Source organism: Dipodomys spectabilis, unplaced genomic scaffold (assembly GCF_019054845.1).
Source record: "Dipodomys spectabilis isolate Male_0828 unplaced genomic scaffold, ASM1905484v1 ptg000266l, whole genome shotgun sequence".
Lineage (NCBI taxonomy): Eukaryota > Metazoa > Chordata > Mammalia > Rodentia > Heteromyidae > Dipodomys > Dipodomys spectabilis.
Window position 1 is genome coordinate 731,188 of NW_024870943.1, and position 16,141 is coordinate 747,328.

Sequence of the window (16,141 nt, forward strand, 5' to 3'; positions counted from 1 at the left end):
AGGTGGATGACAGAGAAAGAGAGGGGCAATTTTAGGTTCAAATGCCATTCTAGAGTCACTGATGTGAACACATCTTTCCCAGCCCCTGGACAATCAGGATTCCTCCTCACTTGTCATAAACCAGGACAGACTCTGTGAGGAAGAGGAAATGAGGAACCCACAGGGCTTGGGGGTGGGGGGCCTAGAACCCCAGTTCTTTTCACTGTCCTAGCCCATTCCTATCCTTCCCTGTTTCTTTGTCATGCATCCGGTTTCAATCCAGAATCCCTGCTCCTAAGGTGATTCCTTACCCAGAGTGTGGAACCTGGGGTCTCTCCTGCAGGCTGCGCCTCTCCAGTGGCAATGAACACAAGTGCTCGCCTCTTCTCTCAGGATGTGCGTGGCAGGGCGGGTCATTTCTGAGATGCACATGGGCACTTCAGAGCTGCAGAGGGCTCCTTAGATAGGGGTCCAGGAGGTCGGCAGCCAAGGTCATCTCCCGCGGGAGCGGTGATTTTCCCTTCACCTGGGGTGGCAGACCAAGTTCTCAGTAAACTTTTTCTTTTCCCCCATGTGACAATTACCAAGACACTTTTCACTTTCATGTGGGTGCTTCTCCAGGGGGCAGGGGAGTGGTGCAGTCACTTACCTCTCCTGGATCCCAGTAGGCCGGCAGGAGACACTGAGACCCAACTTGAGATGACTGTCTGTAAACAACCTCAGCGGTGTGTAAGCCATGTGTCCCCAAAGTTTCTTACCCAAAGTGTCCCTTCTCTTTTTTTCCAGTTCTAAGACTTGAACTCTGGGCCTGGGCACTGTACCTCAGCTCTTTAGCTCAAGGCTAGCAGTCTTCCAGATGATACACAGCTCCACTTCCGGCTTTTTTTTCCTGCTTATGTGGTGCTGAGGAATTGAACCTAGGGCCTCAAGCATGCAAGGCAAGTGCTCTACCACTGAGTCACCTTCCCAGACCTTATGATTGTATTTCTATCCACTGTTCTGGATTTGCTTTCATATTGTGCTTCATCATTGATTGCATTTGAGACAACTGTTTTCATGCCAGGCCCAAATAGCTGTAAATTCCTGAGAAGCTTTTGCTGCATCCCAGAGGTTCTGGAAAGTTGTGCTATGGTTTTGATTCTTGAATTTGTAAACTTGTTCCTTTATTTGATCCTTAAGTCTTATGGCTGACTTTGGGCTCGACAGCCTATCACTTGATGAGAGGGGTCTTAAGCCAACATTCTAACTTGGCCTGGACTTAAGGGTCTATGGCCTCCAGTAGTACTAGCTCATGAAACCAGGGCAGCAGTAGGCATCTGTGCACTGGCTCACTGTCTTTCAGCAGAGGGTGACAGTCTTTATCTCATCAGCCTAACTTGGGTTTGATATCTCCCCTGCTCTCATGGGACATGCAACTGGGGCTCCCTTTCAGGTCAGTTCCCATTTGCTTGGCATGGTTTTCCACCCTGAACTTTCAGTTTTCAGTCTTGGCTGGTGAAATGTCATCTCTATGCAGTGCTGGTTTATAACTGGGCCAGGCCAGCTCTCCCTCCTGGCTGAGAGGCACAGGGTAGAGCTGGGTCATAGCTTTATAGTTCAGGCAGGTGTATACAGATCCGGAAAATACTGTCTGCTTTATGCTGTATATCAATTCCCCACCACCAAATAGCTCCAAATTTTTCATATGCTATCTATTGCCATCTACTCCTTTCTATCTCGTATATTTGTCTGTTCTGCTAAAAAAAACAACTTTCCATGAAGAACAAAGCCTGGCACCTGCAGGAAAATGGATGAACCTGTATTTCATCATACATCTTGGGAAGGAAAACAAGCCAGACAAGAAACGTAAATATGTTTTTCTCAAGTAGAATCCAGACTTTAAAAGACACAAACCTAGCCAGGTGCCGGAAAACCAGAAGTGAGGCTGTGGCTCAGGTGGTACAGTGCTCGCTCTCAGCTGATGAGCTGAGGTCCAGCAGCCAGGACCAGAGTTTAATACACATGAGAAACCAAAAAAAAAAAAAAAAAGATATAAAGCCGTAAAGGAGACTCACACTGATGTCCTCGACCACAGGGGCCTTGGGAATGCTTGCCGTACCCAGTGGGAAACCCAGGCTTTGGGACAATGCTATGTGCTCATCAAAATACATGGATGATTTTCCCAGGGCAGGGGTGTGGCTCAGTGAACAGTAAGAGGACTTGAGCAGTAGGAGGATGTGAATAATAGGAGGATGTGAACAGTAGGGCCTCCGCAGGCAGCCCGGGTCCTTGGCCAGCTCTGCCACAGCAGGCAGCATGCCTAGGGGTCAGGACACTCAGTGTGAGCACTTAGGACTAATTGTCCTCACAGAAAAGGGCAGAGACCAAGGCCCCAGGACACTCCCCAGAACCCTCACTAAGACCTGAGGGTCAACTGTTTCTATACCTTTATTTCTTTGTGAAAAGAGGGGGAAAGGAAATAAAATATAAAAAGTACAGTTGACACAAATAAACCACCAGGGTAGGGGGTGGGGGGAGGGAAGGGGAGGGAAGTGGGAGGCAGGTGGGAATGGGGTCCCCATCTCAGCAGCAAGAGGCAGTGACCCGGATACTCGCGTCTCTCCCTACAGGGCAGAGTGGCACCTTCCTCCTGGCTGCTGTCTATCCCATCGCGTGTCCCTCAGCCTTTGGGAGGGGGCCAGGTGCCGTCTCCCCAGGGACCTTAGGGAACCTGCATAGGGCCAGGTCTGGGTTCAGGCCATGCACAGGGAGGGCTGTCAGCGACACACTGGCTCCTTGAGGGAGGAGATCAGTGAGGGCTGAGCGGAGGGTGGGCCGGAGCCAGGCACTGGAGGCCCAAACACTGGCTCTTCTTCCAGCATCAGGCAAGAGACAGAATTAGAGGAACAGAAAGGGCCGGCTCAGAAGCCCAGCCTGGCCCTCTTGCGCTCCTGCCCAGGCCCCACGACCCTTTCCCCATCCACCTGCCTATCTGGCCCCCAGACCCTGCATGGGCACTGCCACACTCTGGCCCTCCCGGGCCCCTGCCTGGGCACCACCACCCCTCCCACCTGCCACTGCCCGCCCACCCACAGCCCGCACCAGTCAAGGCCTCCAGGGCAAAGTCCTGGTCCTGGGTCAGATTCTCCAGGACTGGCTTGACCTCGCTCTGCAGGGTGCTGGAAGCAGAGGTGAAAGGGCTGCAGCCTGAAGTTGATGGGGCCCACAGCTGGGAACTCAGTTCAGGCCTGGCCACCCCCTTGCATCTCCAGACTGCTAGCCATGCTGAGCCACCCCTCACCTCCCTTCCATTCACACCCCCTCCCCATTCGGCTCGCCACCTCCACTGCTGACTCTTCAGTCTACAGTGAAGCCAACACTGGCAGGAAGCAGCAGGGAGCAGTGGCAGCTGAACACAGTGGTGCACATCTGGAATCCCAGCCACTGAGGAAGCCCTAGCAATAGCTGGGTGTGGTGGCACCCCTATTCCTAGCAGTGTGAGCAGCATGCACAGACCAGGCAGCCTGGGCCTACACATGCACTCTGTGAAATATAACCAAGGTAAAAAGCACTGGGCGCATGGCTCAAGTGGCAGAATGCTTGCCAAGTGAGGTCAACCCTCTCTATCACTACAAAGGAAGGAACAGTGTAGCTGGAGAGGAGCATAACAACAGCGAGTCCCAGCTCACCTGTTGTGGAGGATGGGCCTGATCTTCTGCAGGGACTTGGCCACATTGAAGCGGACTTTGGTGACGGGGTCCCCTGCCATTCGAACAACGGTGGGCAACATGTGCTTGGTGGTGATGTCCTGCCTGCACACCTCTGACAGAACCTGGCCAAGCATGGGCACACAATCAGTACAGTCAGTGCCTGACAGCTGGGCCCGGGTGTCGAGGCGGCAAGAACCCTCACCGGCATCCAAAAGGCACACACAATTGACACCACCTCCCCGCAACTACGATTTACAATGAGCTCAACTCTGAACACGCAGCCAACGGTGTGTCTCACACCAGGTCACCCACACCCAGTCCAAGGTTGCCGGAGGCCTGGAGTCCACCCAGCTCTGGATGTGTAGAGCTGGCCCTGGCCCCCGGCCTCTCCACTCCCAAATTTGGTGTCACGACGGGGCTGTGTGTGCCTCTCCCCTGGCAATCCGGCTCCTGGGTGCAGTTGGGGAGCGAGCCACACTCACGTTTATGCAGAAGAGGGTGGTCATGCGATGCAGGTAGTTGGGGTCTCCGGACATGGCCAGCACTTTGGGGATGATGGTGGCATGGGCCCACTCCTTCCTGAACTTCTCCACCAGCTTCTTGAGGTTGCTGGTGGCTGCCTTACAGATGGCATAGACTGCAAGGGGGACAGGAAGGCTGCCACGCCGACTCCAGTGGAGTCTGCTTAGCATGGGAAACCATCTATCAGACCAAGATAAGGGCTTCAGAGACCTATCTCTGAGTTTTGGGACTTCACTGAAGTCTACCTCAGAGAATGGGGCTTTACAGAAACCTATCTCCAAGTTTTGGGACTTCACCGAAGTCTACCTTGGAGAATAGGGCTTCTAAGAGGCCTACTCCTGGAAAAAGGCTGGCAAGCCCCTGGGAAAGATGTGTTTCTGCCTTTCTTTTCCTCACTGTATAAGAGTGCCTATTAATCTTTTATTGTTTCTGCTGCTCATTGTGCTTACTCATTGTCAACGTTCCCTTATTCAAAGCTCTTTCTTAAGAGTGTTGACGACTCCAATATCTGATGAATGTCTCAAAAATATGACTAACTCACCAGAGTTAAGTGCTACCCTGCAACCCCTCTTATGAAGGCTAGTAGACAAGTTATAAGCAAATATAAAAGTATTGGGGGTTTCACAAAGTCACTCCAGCAGAAGGAATTGTAAGAAATTTACAAGAAGCTGTAGGCACGGCTAGAACAGAAGGAATGTATGGCAATTGCTGAGATAACTACTTAGGAGAAAGAACTTCCTGGTACTCTCATTTACTGAGACTTGCTAGATCTAGGCCTCCGTGACCTTACTATTAAAGAAGGAACAGGAAAAATCTTATGGGATAATTAAGGCCTCTATAGAAATAAGGTAATGGTTAGTTGGTGACAAATGTCGAAACCCATTATATTTCTTAGAGATAAGCTGGAAACAAGTGCCTTTCAGGCGACCAGCTGGTGACCACCTAAGAATGAAGCCCTGCAGCAAGATTGTGTAAACTTTTGCCCTTTCAGGCGACCAGCTGGTGACCATCCAAGAACGAAGCCTTGCAGCAAGATTGTGTAACCTTTTGCCCCTTTCTTATGAAGACTTCTGTTATAAAAGTTTGTTATCCTCTGCATTAAATCGCACTCAGCACTCAGCACTCAGCATCCACTCCTAATGTGTGTGAGTTGTCTGTTTGCCATCTCCCCATCCTATTCCAGGTTCCTCCCCTAGGTATCCTCCATCGTCCCCACAGAACCCGGTCCGTGGCAGAAGGCGATGGGGGAGTGTTAGAGTGGGTCAGGGCTCAGCACCAGCATCCCTCAAGGTTCCAACAGCAGGGGGCTACACAGACAGAACAGTGGTGTGCCCCGCCCACTGGCTGCCAGCTCCTTATGGCAGGACTCACCATGGTCCACCAGCCATGCTATGCACAATGAGTTGAGTTTCTCATCAAAGAATTCCACTCCCTGCCAGAGGAGAGAGGTGGTGAGGGCTCAGAGGGTGAAGGAGGATAGCCAGCCTCCTCTCCCCTCCCTGCCCTACCCGCCATGCCCTGGATCACGCACCAGCTGCCTAGCCACCAGGGACATGTACTCAATGATGGCCAAACGCACCCGCCACTTGGCGTTCTGGGCTAGCTCCACGATGGCTGGCAGAAGCGACTGGGACAGCTGCCGGATGGCGAAAATCTCCTTCACATAGTCCAGGTTGGAGATGATGTTCAGCCGCACCTCAAGGGACTGCAGAGGATGGGGATCCAGTGATGCCTGGCCCAAGGCGGCCCTGAATGGGGGGAGGGGTGTGCCACCCCACAGCAACACCCTACAGACCTGCCATCTCCCCAAGGTCACTGCCCCAGCCCCAAACTGGCCCTGGGGATACCTGCTGGACTCCGCAATGGCAATCGATCACCTGGGTGGGGGACTCGGGGAGGGAATACTCACCTGTCCCTCAGCTGGGCCAGGAAGAGTGGCAGGAGGTGATCAATGGTGTTGTCTTTGCCCAGAAGGGGAGAGAGGCCGATGATGACAGAGGCCAGGGTAGACTTCACGTGCTGGTTGGCATCTGACACCAGTTCCTGGGAGAGGGGAGGGAGGCCCAGGGGGACCTGCCTCAGCCTCCTCTGCACATGATTGGCAGGGGGTTTGGGGGCAGGCTGCAGGGGTCCTGTCTCCATCTCCTTGGCTGAAGACTATGACCCAGGTGCCTGGGGCATTTCCACAGCCTGTTCTGGGCCCTCTTTAATGCCCAGCTGACTCCCTCCTCCAATCCGGTTACCTTGATGCACAGCAAGATCTGGGTCATGATCACTTTCTCCCGACAATCTGCAGAGAGGTTCTCGCAGAACGCTGCAGGCCAGGGCGGGGGATGAGATGGTGCCGGCTACACCTCCACCCTGAGCCCCCCCTCCTCAAGCATGGGTCACGGGCACCCACCTTTCACCTTGTGGGAGTCCGCGGCCCTCACCTTGGCCTCGCAGTCCTTTATCAGCTTCTAGAAAGCAGGCACCAGGTCTGTCCTGGTGATCTCAAGCCCCACTGCTTTCTGGAGCTGTCAACCTGGAACCAGGGAGAGGCGGGATGTGTGGAGCGAAAGGGGGTCTGGCAGCCTCTCTCAGTTATTGAGGACAAAATCCAGGCAGAAGTGGTGCAGAGGTGTGGAGACTAGGCAGGCTGCTCTCCCCAGAGCCAGGCCACATCCCCAGCAGCGTGTGCCAAAACCAAAGAACTTAGTTCGCACTGTCCCAAGTGGGGCTTTCTGTGACCGGATCCACAAACATGCCAGTGATGCAGACTCTCCCGCTTTTACATTTATACTAAAATATAGTGGGCTGAGTCACTAAATGGGCAGGGGAGCTAAGGAGAGACTTCTCAGAAGAGAGAAGAATGGCAAAGAAACACAGGAGGATATGCTCATCATTCCTGGGCTTGAAGGAAGTACAAATCACAACAACCCTGAGATTCCATCTTAATCCAGTTAGATTGGCCAGCATTGTGAATTCGAACAAATGCTGGTAGGGATGTGGAGAAAAGGAGCCCTACTGTGCAGCTGGTGGGAATGTGAACTAGTGCAGCCACTCAGCACAGCAGTCTGCAGGTTCCTCCAAATACTAAACACAGACATTCCCTCCCACCCATTCCTGGGCATCTACGCTGAATGTCATGACAAGGACACCTGCACACCCATGTTCACTGCCACAGTACTCACAATAGCCAAGATATGGAAACAGCCCAGATGCTCCACAGTAGATGAGTGGACCCACAATGTGGCCAATGGAACTTTACACAGCCATTAGAAAGAATAAGATAATGTCACTTGCAGGGAAATGGATGGAACTAGAACAAATCATGTGAAGTGAGGTAAGTCAAGACTGGAGATAGATGGTGCACGTTCTCTCTGATATAAGGAAGTTAGATCTAAAATGCACTGGGATATGACAAATGCCACAGGATTCCAGAGACTCACACACAGTGAGACCAAAGGAGAATAGTCTTAGGAGAGAATCACAAAGGCCCAATGCCTAAGCGTCTCTTCATATTCATATAAAATATTACACATATGGAAACAAATCCCAAGATGTGGAAACAAAATACATATATATATTTTGGTTTTAGCTTTTGATTTTTCTGTGTTCTTTATCTGATAAACAGCCTGTTCTCATGTTATGTTTGGGAGGGTCCAAGGAGGGAAAAAGGATGGAAAAAAGTGCATCCATGGAGCTCACTGGACATTGATGAAAGTGAACTGCTCAGCTGGTGGGTAGAGACGGGAGGGAGGGGCTGGGAGGGAATGAGAGAACAGCAGGCACTCACTGCACAAAAGAAAATGTCCTGTCAAAACTAAACCAAGATGGGTTAAACCATCTTAACAGGGCCATATCAAGTATTGAAATAGAAACAGCAATAAGAGTCCTCCCATCTAAGAAAAGTCCAGGACCAGATGGCTTTACAGTGGAATTCTACAAGGCCTTCAAAGCAGAACTCACACCAACACTCCTCCAACTCTTCAATGAAATTGAAAGAGAAAGTTCACTACCGAACTCATTCTATGAAGCCATCATAACCCTCTTCCCAAAACCAGGCAGGGACTCATCAAAGAAAGAGAACTATACACCCATTTCTTTGATGAACATTGATGCAAAACTTCTAAACAAAAGTTTGGCCAACTTCAACAATTCATCCAAAAAATCATACACCACGATCAAACAGGATTCATTTCAGGGATGCAAAGCTGGTTCAATATACCCAAATCAATTAATATAATTCATCACATCAACAAGAGCAAGGATAAGAACCACATGGTTTTCTCAATAGGTGCAGAAAAAGCATTTGACAAGATCCAACACCACTTTGTGATAAAGGTTCTGGAAAAATTAGGAATCCATGGGACCTTCCTCAATACAATAAAGGCCGTATATGACAAACCTACAGTCAGCATTGTACTTAATGGTAAAAAACTAAAGCCATTTCCTCTAAACTCAGGAACAAGACAAGGATGTCCACTCTCTCCACTGCTCTTCAATCTAGTATTAGAATGCCTAGCTACAGCAATAGGACAAGATGCAAACATAAAGGGGATCCAAATAGGGAAAGAAGAAATAAAACTCTCCATATTTGCAGATGACATGATCTTGTATTTAAAGAAACCCACAGACTCCATTCCCAAATTACTCAAGCTGATTCAAAACTTTGGCAAAGCAGCAGGGTATAAAATTAACCCTCAAAAATCAATGGCTTTTCTGTATGCTAACAAGGAGAAAAGTGTGGCTAAAATTAGGAAAGCAACTCCATTCATAATAGCCCCACAAAAAATAAAATACCTATGAATTAACTTAACCAAAGAAGTGAAGGACCTCTATGATGAAAACTTTAAAAACTTGAAAAAGGAAATCAAAACAGAACATAGAAAGTGGCAAAAACTCCCATGCTCCTGGATTGGAAAATGGCAATACTTCCCAAAGCTAAGTACAAATTCAATGTGATACCTATCAATATTCCAACCTCATTCTTCAAGGAAATAGAAGAGGCAATCCAAAATTTCATATGGAACAATAAAAGACCCGAATAGCAAAAATAATCCTTAACAGAAAGAACAGTGCTGAAGGAATATCAATACCAAATTTCAAACTCTACTATAAAGCCATAGTAATCAAAACAGCTTGGTATTGGCACAAGAACAGAACTCAGGACCAATGGAATAGAATTGAAAACCCAGAAATGAACCTACAGATGTATAGCCATCTAATCTTCGATAAGGGAGCAAAAAAAAAAAAAATAGAATTGAAGAATGACAGCCTCTTCAGTAAATGATGTTGGCAAAATTGGTTAACTACTTGTAGAAAACTAAAACTAGATCCTTATATATCACTCTGCACCAGAATCAACTCCAAATGGATCAAAGACCTTGGAGTCAAAGCAGACACTCTGAAAATATTACAGGATGGAATAAGAGAAACCATCGGTCTCCTTGGCACAGGCAGAAATTTTCTTAATAGACATCCAGAAACACAACAAATCAAAGAAAGGTTGGACAAATGGGATTGCATGAAATTGCAGAGCTTCTGCATGGCAAAGGACATAGCTAGCAAGATCAATAGAAAGCCCACAGATTGGGAGAAGATCTGCACTAGCTATACAACAGACAAGCGTCTCATATCTAAAATATACCTGGAATTCATAAAATGAAATCCCCCAACAACAAATCTTCAAAGAAACAACTGCCCAATAAATAAGTGGACTAAAGACTTAAAGAGAAACTTCTCTGAAGAGGAAAGAAGGATGGCCAACAGACACATGAAGAAATGCTCAACCTCCCTAGCCATAAAAGAAATGCTAATCAAAACAACATTGAGATACCACCTCACCCCAGTTAGAATGGCAAAAATCAAGAACTCCAATAACAACAGATGCTGGAGGGGATGTGGACAGAAGGGAAGCTTACTTCATTGTTGGTGGGAGTGTAAACTTGTTCAGCCCATGAGATTCTTATCTCCAATTCTTATCTCCACTCTCTGGTGGTAGAGTGCCAGCCTGGAACAAAAAAGCTCAGCAACAGCATCCAGGCCCAGTTAAAACCACTGGACTGGCACAAAAGAAAGAAAATAGAATGAGACATTTCTGTGCAGGAATTTCTTTGGCAATAATGGCCATTTTTTTCTAAAAATGTTTTCATCCCCAGAGAACTCATTTGGAGATTAGAGGTAAGCATTTCATGCATATTCCTGAAAGCAGGGTGATCTCTTTTCATGCCTGGTCGTTTCTGAGGAGGTAGCTTCATTCTCTAATTCCCTACTCATTTTCATCTTAGCAGTGGTGATTTTGAAGCAGAAATTTGTCACTGTGCTCAGGAGAGGATCAGCAGTGACTCCTCACCCTGGGTTTCTGGTCTACCTCATTGCATGTGACTCCATTCCTCACCTGAACCCTCCTAGTCCTGCTGACAATTCCTCTGCCCTGTTCTTGTCTGTTTCAAGAACATGCATTTGCCTTTCTGTGTCTGACTTCTTGCATTTCCCACAGCGATCTGTAGTTCTACAGATGTGGCAGCAAATGACAGGATTTCCTTCTTGTTCCTGGCCTAGTTGTACTTTGTGATGGAAATAGACTACATCTTCTTTTTTGTGTGTGTGACACATCTTTTTATTAAACAGCAAAGCAGAAATGCAACACAATTTTAAATATTTGTAAATTTAGGTCACAAAAGGGATGCAAAAGGGATGTTTGCAGTACGACAATTACATCTTCATATAGTTAAAGTCATTTATGAAATCTTATACTAGAACATAAGATTATCCCATGATTAAAGTAGTTCAAATCTAATAACCATAAGCTATATTAGTGGATCTCATTTCCTAGTTTAATAACTTAATATTACCTCTGATATTGATTCCTTTACCAAATGGAATCTATGAACTAAATTTTTAGAAATTGTTATGAGAATGACTAAAATTCTACCAACCAATTAGTTAAATTTACAGAGTGAGATAAAAATACTGAGCTTCCCATGCTGCTGATCACATGTATGGTGTATAGTGTACACCACTGTATGTTATAGACTTTGATAGACAATTTGCCCCAGGAAAGTTAGAATGAACTTGTGACTTTAAATGAGCATCATTATTTCACAGTACTGTGAAATTTGGGAAATTATGTATTCACTTAACCACAATTTTTAAAAAAAAGAACATCAGGGAAAGTAGGGAGCGAAGGGATGGTAGGGGGAAAACAATGGAGGGGGAAACAATACTCAATAGGAACTGTACTCATTACCTTGCTAACGTAACTGTAACCCTCTGTATAGTATCTTTACAATAAAAAAATTAAAAAATACTGAGCTTACCAATTATTATACATATAAAATTCTCTCATTCATGATTCTACTACCAGTATACTCTTCAAGGAATTTGGTAACAGTTCATTGACTAGGTACAACAAATAAACCTTGCAACCAAATCCTAGAGCTGGAATAGCATAGCATGTGGTGTATGTAAGATCAGTCAAACTTAACCCATTTTCATATATATATATATATATATATATATATCCTGGAAGATCTCTTCTGTGCCAGAGACAATACAAATTGGGAGTGAAAACATTTGGAGTTGGTTGCTATGTTTATCACATTATATTTTTACCTATTTCTATGTATTCCTCCCAGACTTTCTACTTCTAATCAATACATAAACAAAAATTATTTTTGGGGGGGGGAGTCCAGTCATGAGGCCTGATCTCTAGGCCTGGGTGCTGTCCCTTCAGCTCAAGGCTAGCCCTCTACAACTTGAGCCATAGCGCCACTTCCGGCTTTTTTCTTTTTGCTTATGTGGTGCTGAAGAATCAAACCCAGGTCCTCATACATGCAAGGCAAGCACTCTATCACTGAGCCACCATCGCAGCCCATAAGCAAAATTCTTATCTTTTCAGATAGCAAGGGGGTTATTTCATGCAAAAGCAAGTTGGTTCTTTGTTTTTAAACAGATCTCAATTTGATAATTTAGTTTCAACAATCCTCTTTATAGTCCAAATCTGCTTTCGAATGATTAAAGAGAAACCATCAGTCCTATATTATTATTAGAAAGTACAACTGACAAACTTTAGGCAAGGTTTTGGTTAACTTCAGGACTTACAGATCAGATTGCTGTCGGGTGATTACTATCCAAAGAACTTTTACAAATGTGAAATTATCTTGACTTAGGAGAAGGTAAATGGGAAGGATGAGGCAGATGGAGGAGAGGCACACAATGGTGAACAGGTACATACATAAAGCTGAGCATTCAGTACATGACTTTGGTCACATTTTAACAACATGGTTATTTTCTTGTATATCTTATTAAGTAAGCGTGTAATAAAAGACTAAGCCTATATACCAAAGCAAATTCAATAAAACATTCATTTTCAAGTTTCATAAATATATGCAATTCTAATTATAAAGTCTTTACAACACATCTGCACATTTTCTTAGACTAACATAATACACAGACTCATGGAAGTCTCCTCTTAAGTAGTTAATTTTGCCTAGATTTGAATTTTAATAAACATTCAACGAAGCCACAAACAAAGGTACTGTAACGTTTGGAATCTTCCCTAATTTTAAAGGGGAGAGAGAAGGAGGGTGGGGGAAGGGATGGAGAGAAAGAAAGGGGGAGAGAGACAGGGAGAGAGAACCAGCAATTCCGTAAATTCGAAGGGAACTAAATCTCTTACTTTCTTTTACTTTTCATGTCAGTTGTTTGGAAAACACTAGAAGCAGACATGAGGTTTTCTATATATTGTCCAAAAACATGGTCTTCTGATTTTAGCTTCAGGTTTTCTTCCTTAACTGCATCTACTCTTGCTGAGAGATCTTCAAGTGTGTGTTGGAGTTCCAACACTTGATTCATGTCGTGCTTTTTCCTGCAGTTCCATCTGATTTTCAGCATCAACATCCATGTCAGCTTTCATCATCCTGGCACTGAACTGTGCCTCAGACTCAAAAATTCTGATGAAAGGTCCTCAAAGGCACCCGGAGGGGCAGCATCTCAAGATCATGCCTCTGGCCCGGGACTCAAGCACCGACTGACCAGGCTAAATCTTCTTTATGCATTCATCCACAGTTGGGCCTGTGACTCCACTGCTCTGAACCTGGCTGACTTTGCTACACATGACCATGTTCAGTGTCACTCATTTCTCTGCAGACACCATGGAGCTTCTGGGTTGTTTCTTGGCTGTGGTGAATAGTGCCCCAGTAGACATGGTGTTCAAGGACCTACATATTCTTGAGAATATGCCTACATATTTCATTTTCTGTTGTTTTTCTCGGTCAGTTGTTGGGCCTAAACTCTGGTACAGGGTGATGTTCTTCAGCTCTTCAGCTCAAGGCTAACACTCTACAACTTTAGCCACAGCACTACTTCTGGCTTTTTCTGCTTAGGTGATGCTGAGGAATTGAACCCTAGTCATCATGCATGCAAGGCAATCAGTCTACCACTGAGCTACCTTCTCAGCCCCTCATTTTCTATTCTTTTTTCTTGTGGTCAGTCATGGGGCTTGAACTCGGCCTGGGCACTGTCCCTGAGCTCTTCAACTCAAGGCTAGGGCTCTACCATTTGAGCCCCAGTGCCACTTCCAGCCTTTGCTGCTTATGTGGTGCTGAGGAATCAAACCCAGGGTCTCCTGTATGCAAGGCAAGCAGTCTATCACCGAGCCACCTCCCCAGCCCCTCTTTTGCTTTTGAAGACAGGGTCTCAACGCTGTAGTCCAGGCTAGCCTTGTACCTAGTATCCTCTTGCCTCAGCCTCCTCAGGGCTGGAATTTCAGGTGCATGTCACTAAGCCCAGCTGCATTATTTACCTAGCTGTTCATCAGTTCCATTGCGATCCCAAAGAGATGCTTAAATGTCTTGATGAGAGGATCATCTGCAGAGAAGCTCTCAGTCACTCTTTTCTTTCCCGGGGTGTAGGGCCTACTCTTCACCTCAGTGCAGCTTCCTGGTCTGCCATACCCTGGGGGAGGAGGCCTTCTGTGCCCACCAGGGTTAGCTGGTCTCAGTGATGTCGCTGCACTCAGCACACATGACATCATTGTGTTCCATGCACTGGAGCTAGGCAGGAGAAGCACACAAGGTAGGGTTTGCAGTCCACTGCAGTGGTCGCAATTGGAGCTATCGGGTTAGGAACCTGTCTACGCAGGCTGCCCTCGACAGGTGTCCCTTGTTCCCACCCTAGTTTCTTCAGGGGAGGGAGGGTCTCGCTGCTGCTTCTCCTTTCATCTAAACACACTACGAGAATTTGATGCACCTGTTCTCTGGGACTGCTGGGACAAATAGCCTCACCCAGTGGCTTACATTCACAGCTTCTATGGGGATCCCTCTGAGTTCCTCTCCTCACTTCAGGCCCAGTTATGGTTCTTGATTTTCTTGGGCTTATTGATGTATCCTCAGCCTCCCCCTGCCTCTGTTCCCAGGCTGTGCCCTGTGTGTACTGAGTCTTCTCCAGCTGGGGTGCCTAGGACACTGTGGTTTGCCCAAGGACCCACCCTCAATTCAGAGTGAACTTATCATGGGATGTTGAAACACTCACCCACAGACACTACTTTCCTATTCACCAGCACTGGCTCAGGACTTGGAAATAGCTTACAGCCCATGTGTAAAGACAAACAAAATTCCCTGATTTTTCTCCACATTTCCAGCACAGTCAACAGAAAAGCTGTGGCCCTGAAAAGTGGGATCATTTCTGCCCAGTAGAAAGCAAGCATTTCCTTTTTTTTTCTTTCTTTGTTTTTCTTTATCTGAGACTAGAACTTCAACTGGGTATCTGATGCTTTTGTTCATTGGCTGGTGCTCTACCACCAGAGTCATAACTCCCTCCCCGAGTATTTCCTTATGCAACAGCAGACACAGTCCGGCACCTCTAATTCGGTTCACTTCTCACCCTAACTTCCCCTGCTGCGGATGTGAAGTCCCAGGTTGCTTGCCTGTGTTTCTTACTCTGCCCCCACATGGGGCTGATCAGCTCAAAGGAATCAGGACCAGGGACAAATCCTCACGGGTTTACCATAAGGATGCCACTGAAAAGAAGTGTATGGCAAGGCCCCAGGAGCCGAGTGCTTTGTCTACACCCCCTATGCTCCATGAACCCTCACATCTTCAGCTTTCTGGAAGCTCTCCAAACCCTCTGGTTTTGTCCTATATATATATATATATATATATATATATATATATATATATATATATATATACAGACTTCATTGGATGGGGAAGACTGTGTCAAAGTGTGATCAAGCAGAAAGGGTGTGACAGGGTGCTGACAGGGCCAGGCTTGGGGCCTAGCAGCACCTCCGTCTGCACTCTTTGGCCCTCCTGTTGGCACGTGGGGCTGGACCCGTCCCGTAATTAGTCTTGGGATTTACCGTCAGACACTGGTCAGGATTCTGCTGCAATGGCTCTGAGATGGAAACTCTGGGTCCAGTAGTTATCATGGCCCTCTTCTTAAACAAACCTCAGGTTCTATGGCCTGCATTCCAGAGGGAGTTAATGAGCCAGAAACTGTGCACCCAGACCCACCTTTACAGTCTCAGGTTCCCATTCACCCATGGTGTTACGCACAGCACAGCTGTGGATGCCCCTATGTGGTCATTGCTATTTTGAGAAAAGATCTTACTATGTACGCCAAGCTGGATTGAAGTCATGATTCTTCCACATCAGTCTGCTGAGTACTGGGATTACAGGTGTGCATCAGCATAACTGACTTTTGTTTTTGTAGTAATAGTATCCTATTGTTTGTTCTCTTATCATCACCGTTAGCCACAAGTCTTGTGTTTAAATGCCTGTTCCACCAGCCGTCCTCTTAGCTCTGTGAGCTGACCAGTTTCTGCCTTGTGCTGAGCCTCACAGGATTAACGCTGTGAGCCACTTCACACATTATACGATGGCTTTGAGGGTTCAGTGAGGTCGCAGGTGTATGTGCCTTGTCTAGGGCCTGGCCCAGAGCATGCATGCATGCATGCTATGCAG

At 46.8% G+C, this 16,141-nt stretch overlaps 1 protein-coding gene across 1 annotated transcript; it reads right to left on the minus strand.

Moving 5' to 3' along the window:
• Window positions 1-418: 418 nt before the first annotated feature.
• On the minus strand, window positions 419-15,721 carry LOC122125518 (serine/threonine-protein phosphatase 2A 65 kDa regulatory subunit A alpha isoform-like). The gene is made up of 11 exons (XM_042700058.1): window positions 15,692-15,721; window positions 6,592-6,649; window positions 6,434-6,504; window positions 6,097-6,233; window positions 5,722-5,893; window positions 5,562-5,622; window positions 4,151-4,305; window positions 3,648-3,790; window positions 3,061-3,137; window positions 2,034-2,278; window positions 419-505 (listed from the first exon to the last, which is right to left on the minus strand). Exons 1-11 carry the CDS (start codon window positions 15,719-15,721, stop codon window positions 419-421), a joined length of 1,236 nt encoding a protein of 411 aa, XP_042555992.1.
• Window positions 15,722-16,141: the final 420 nt, after the last annotated feature.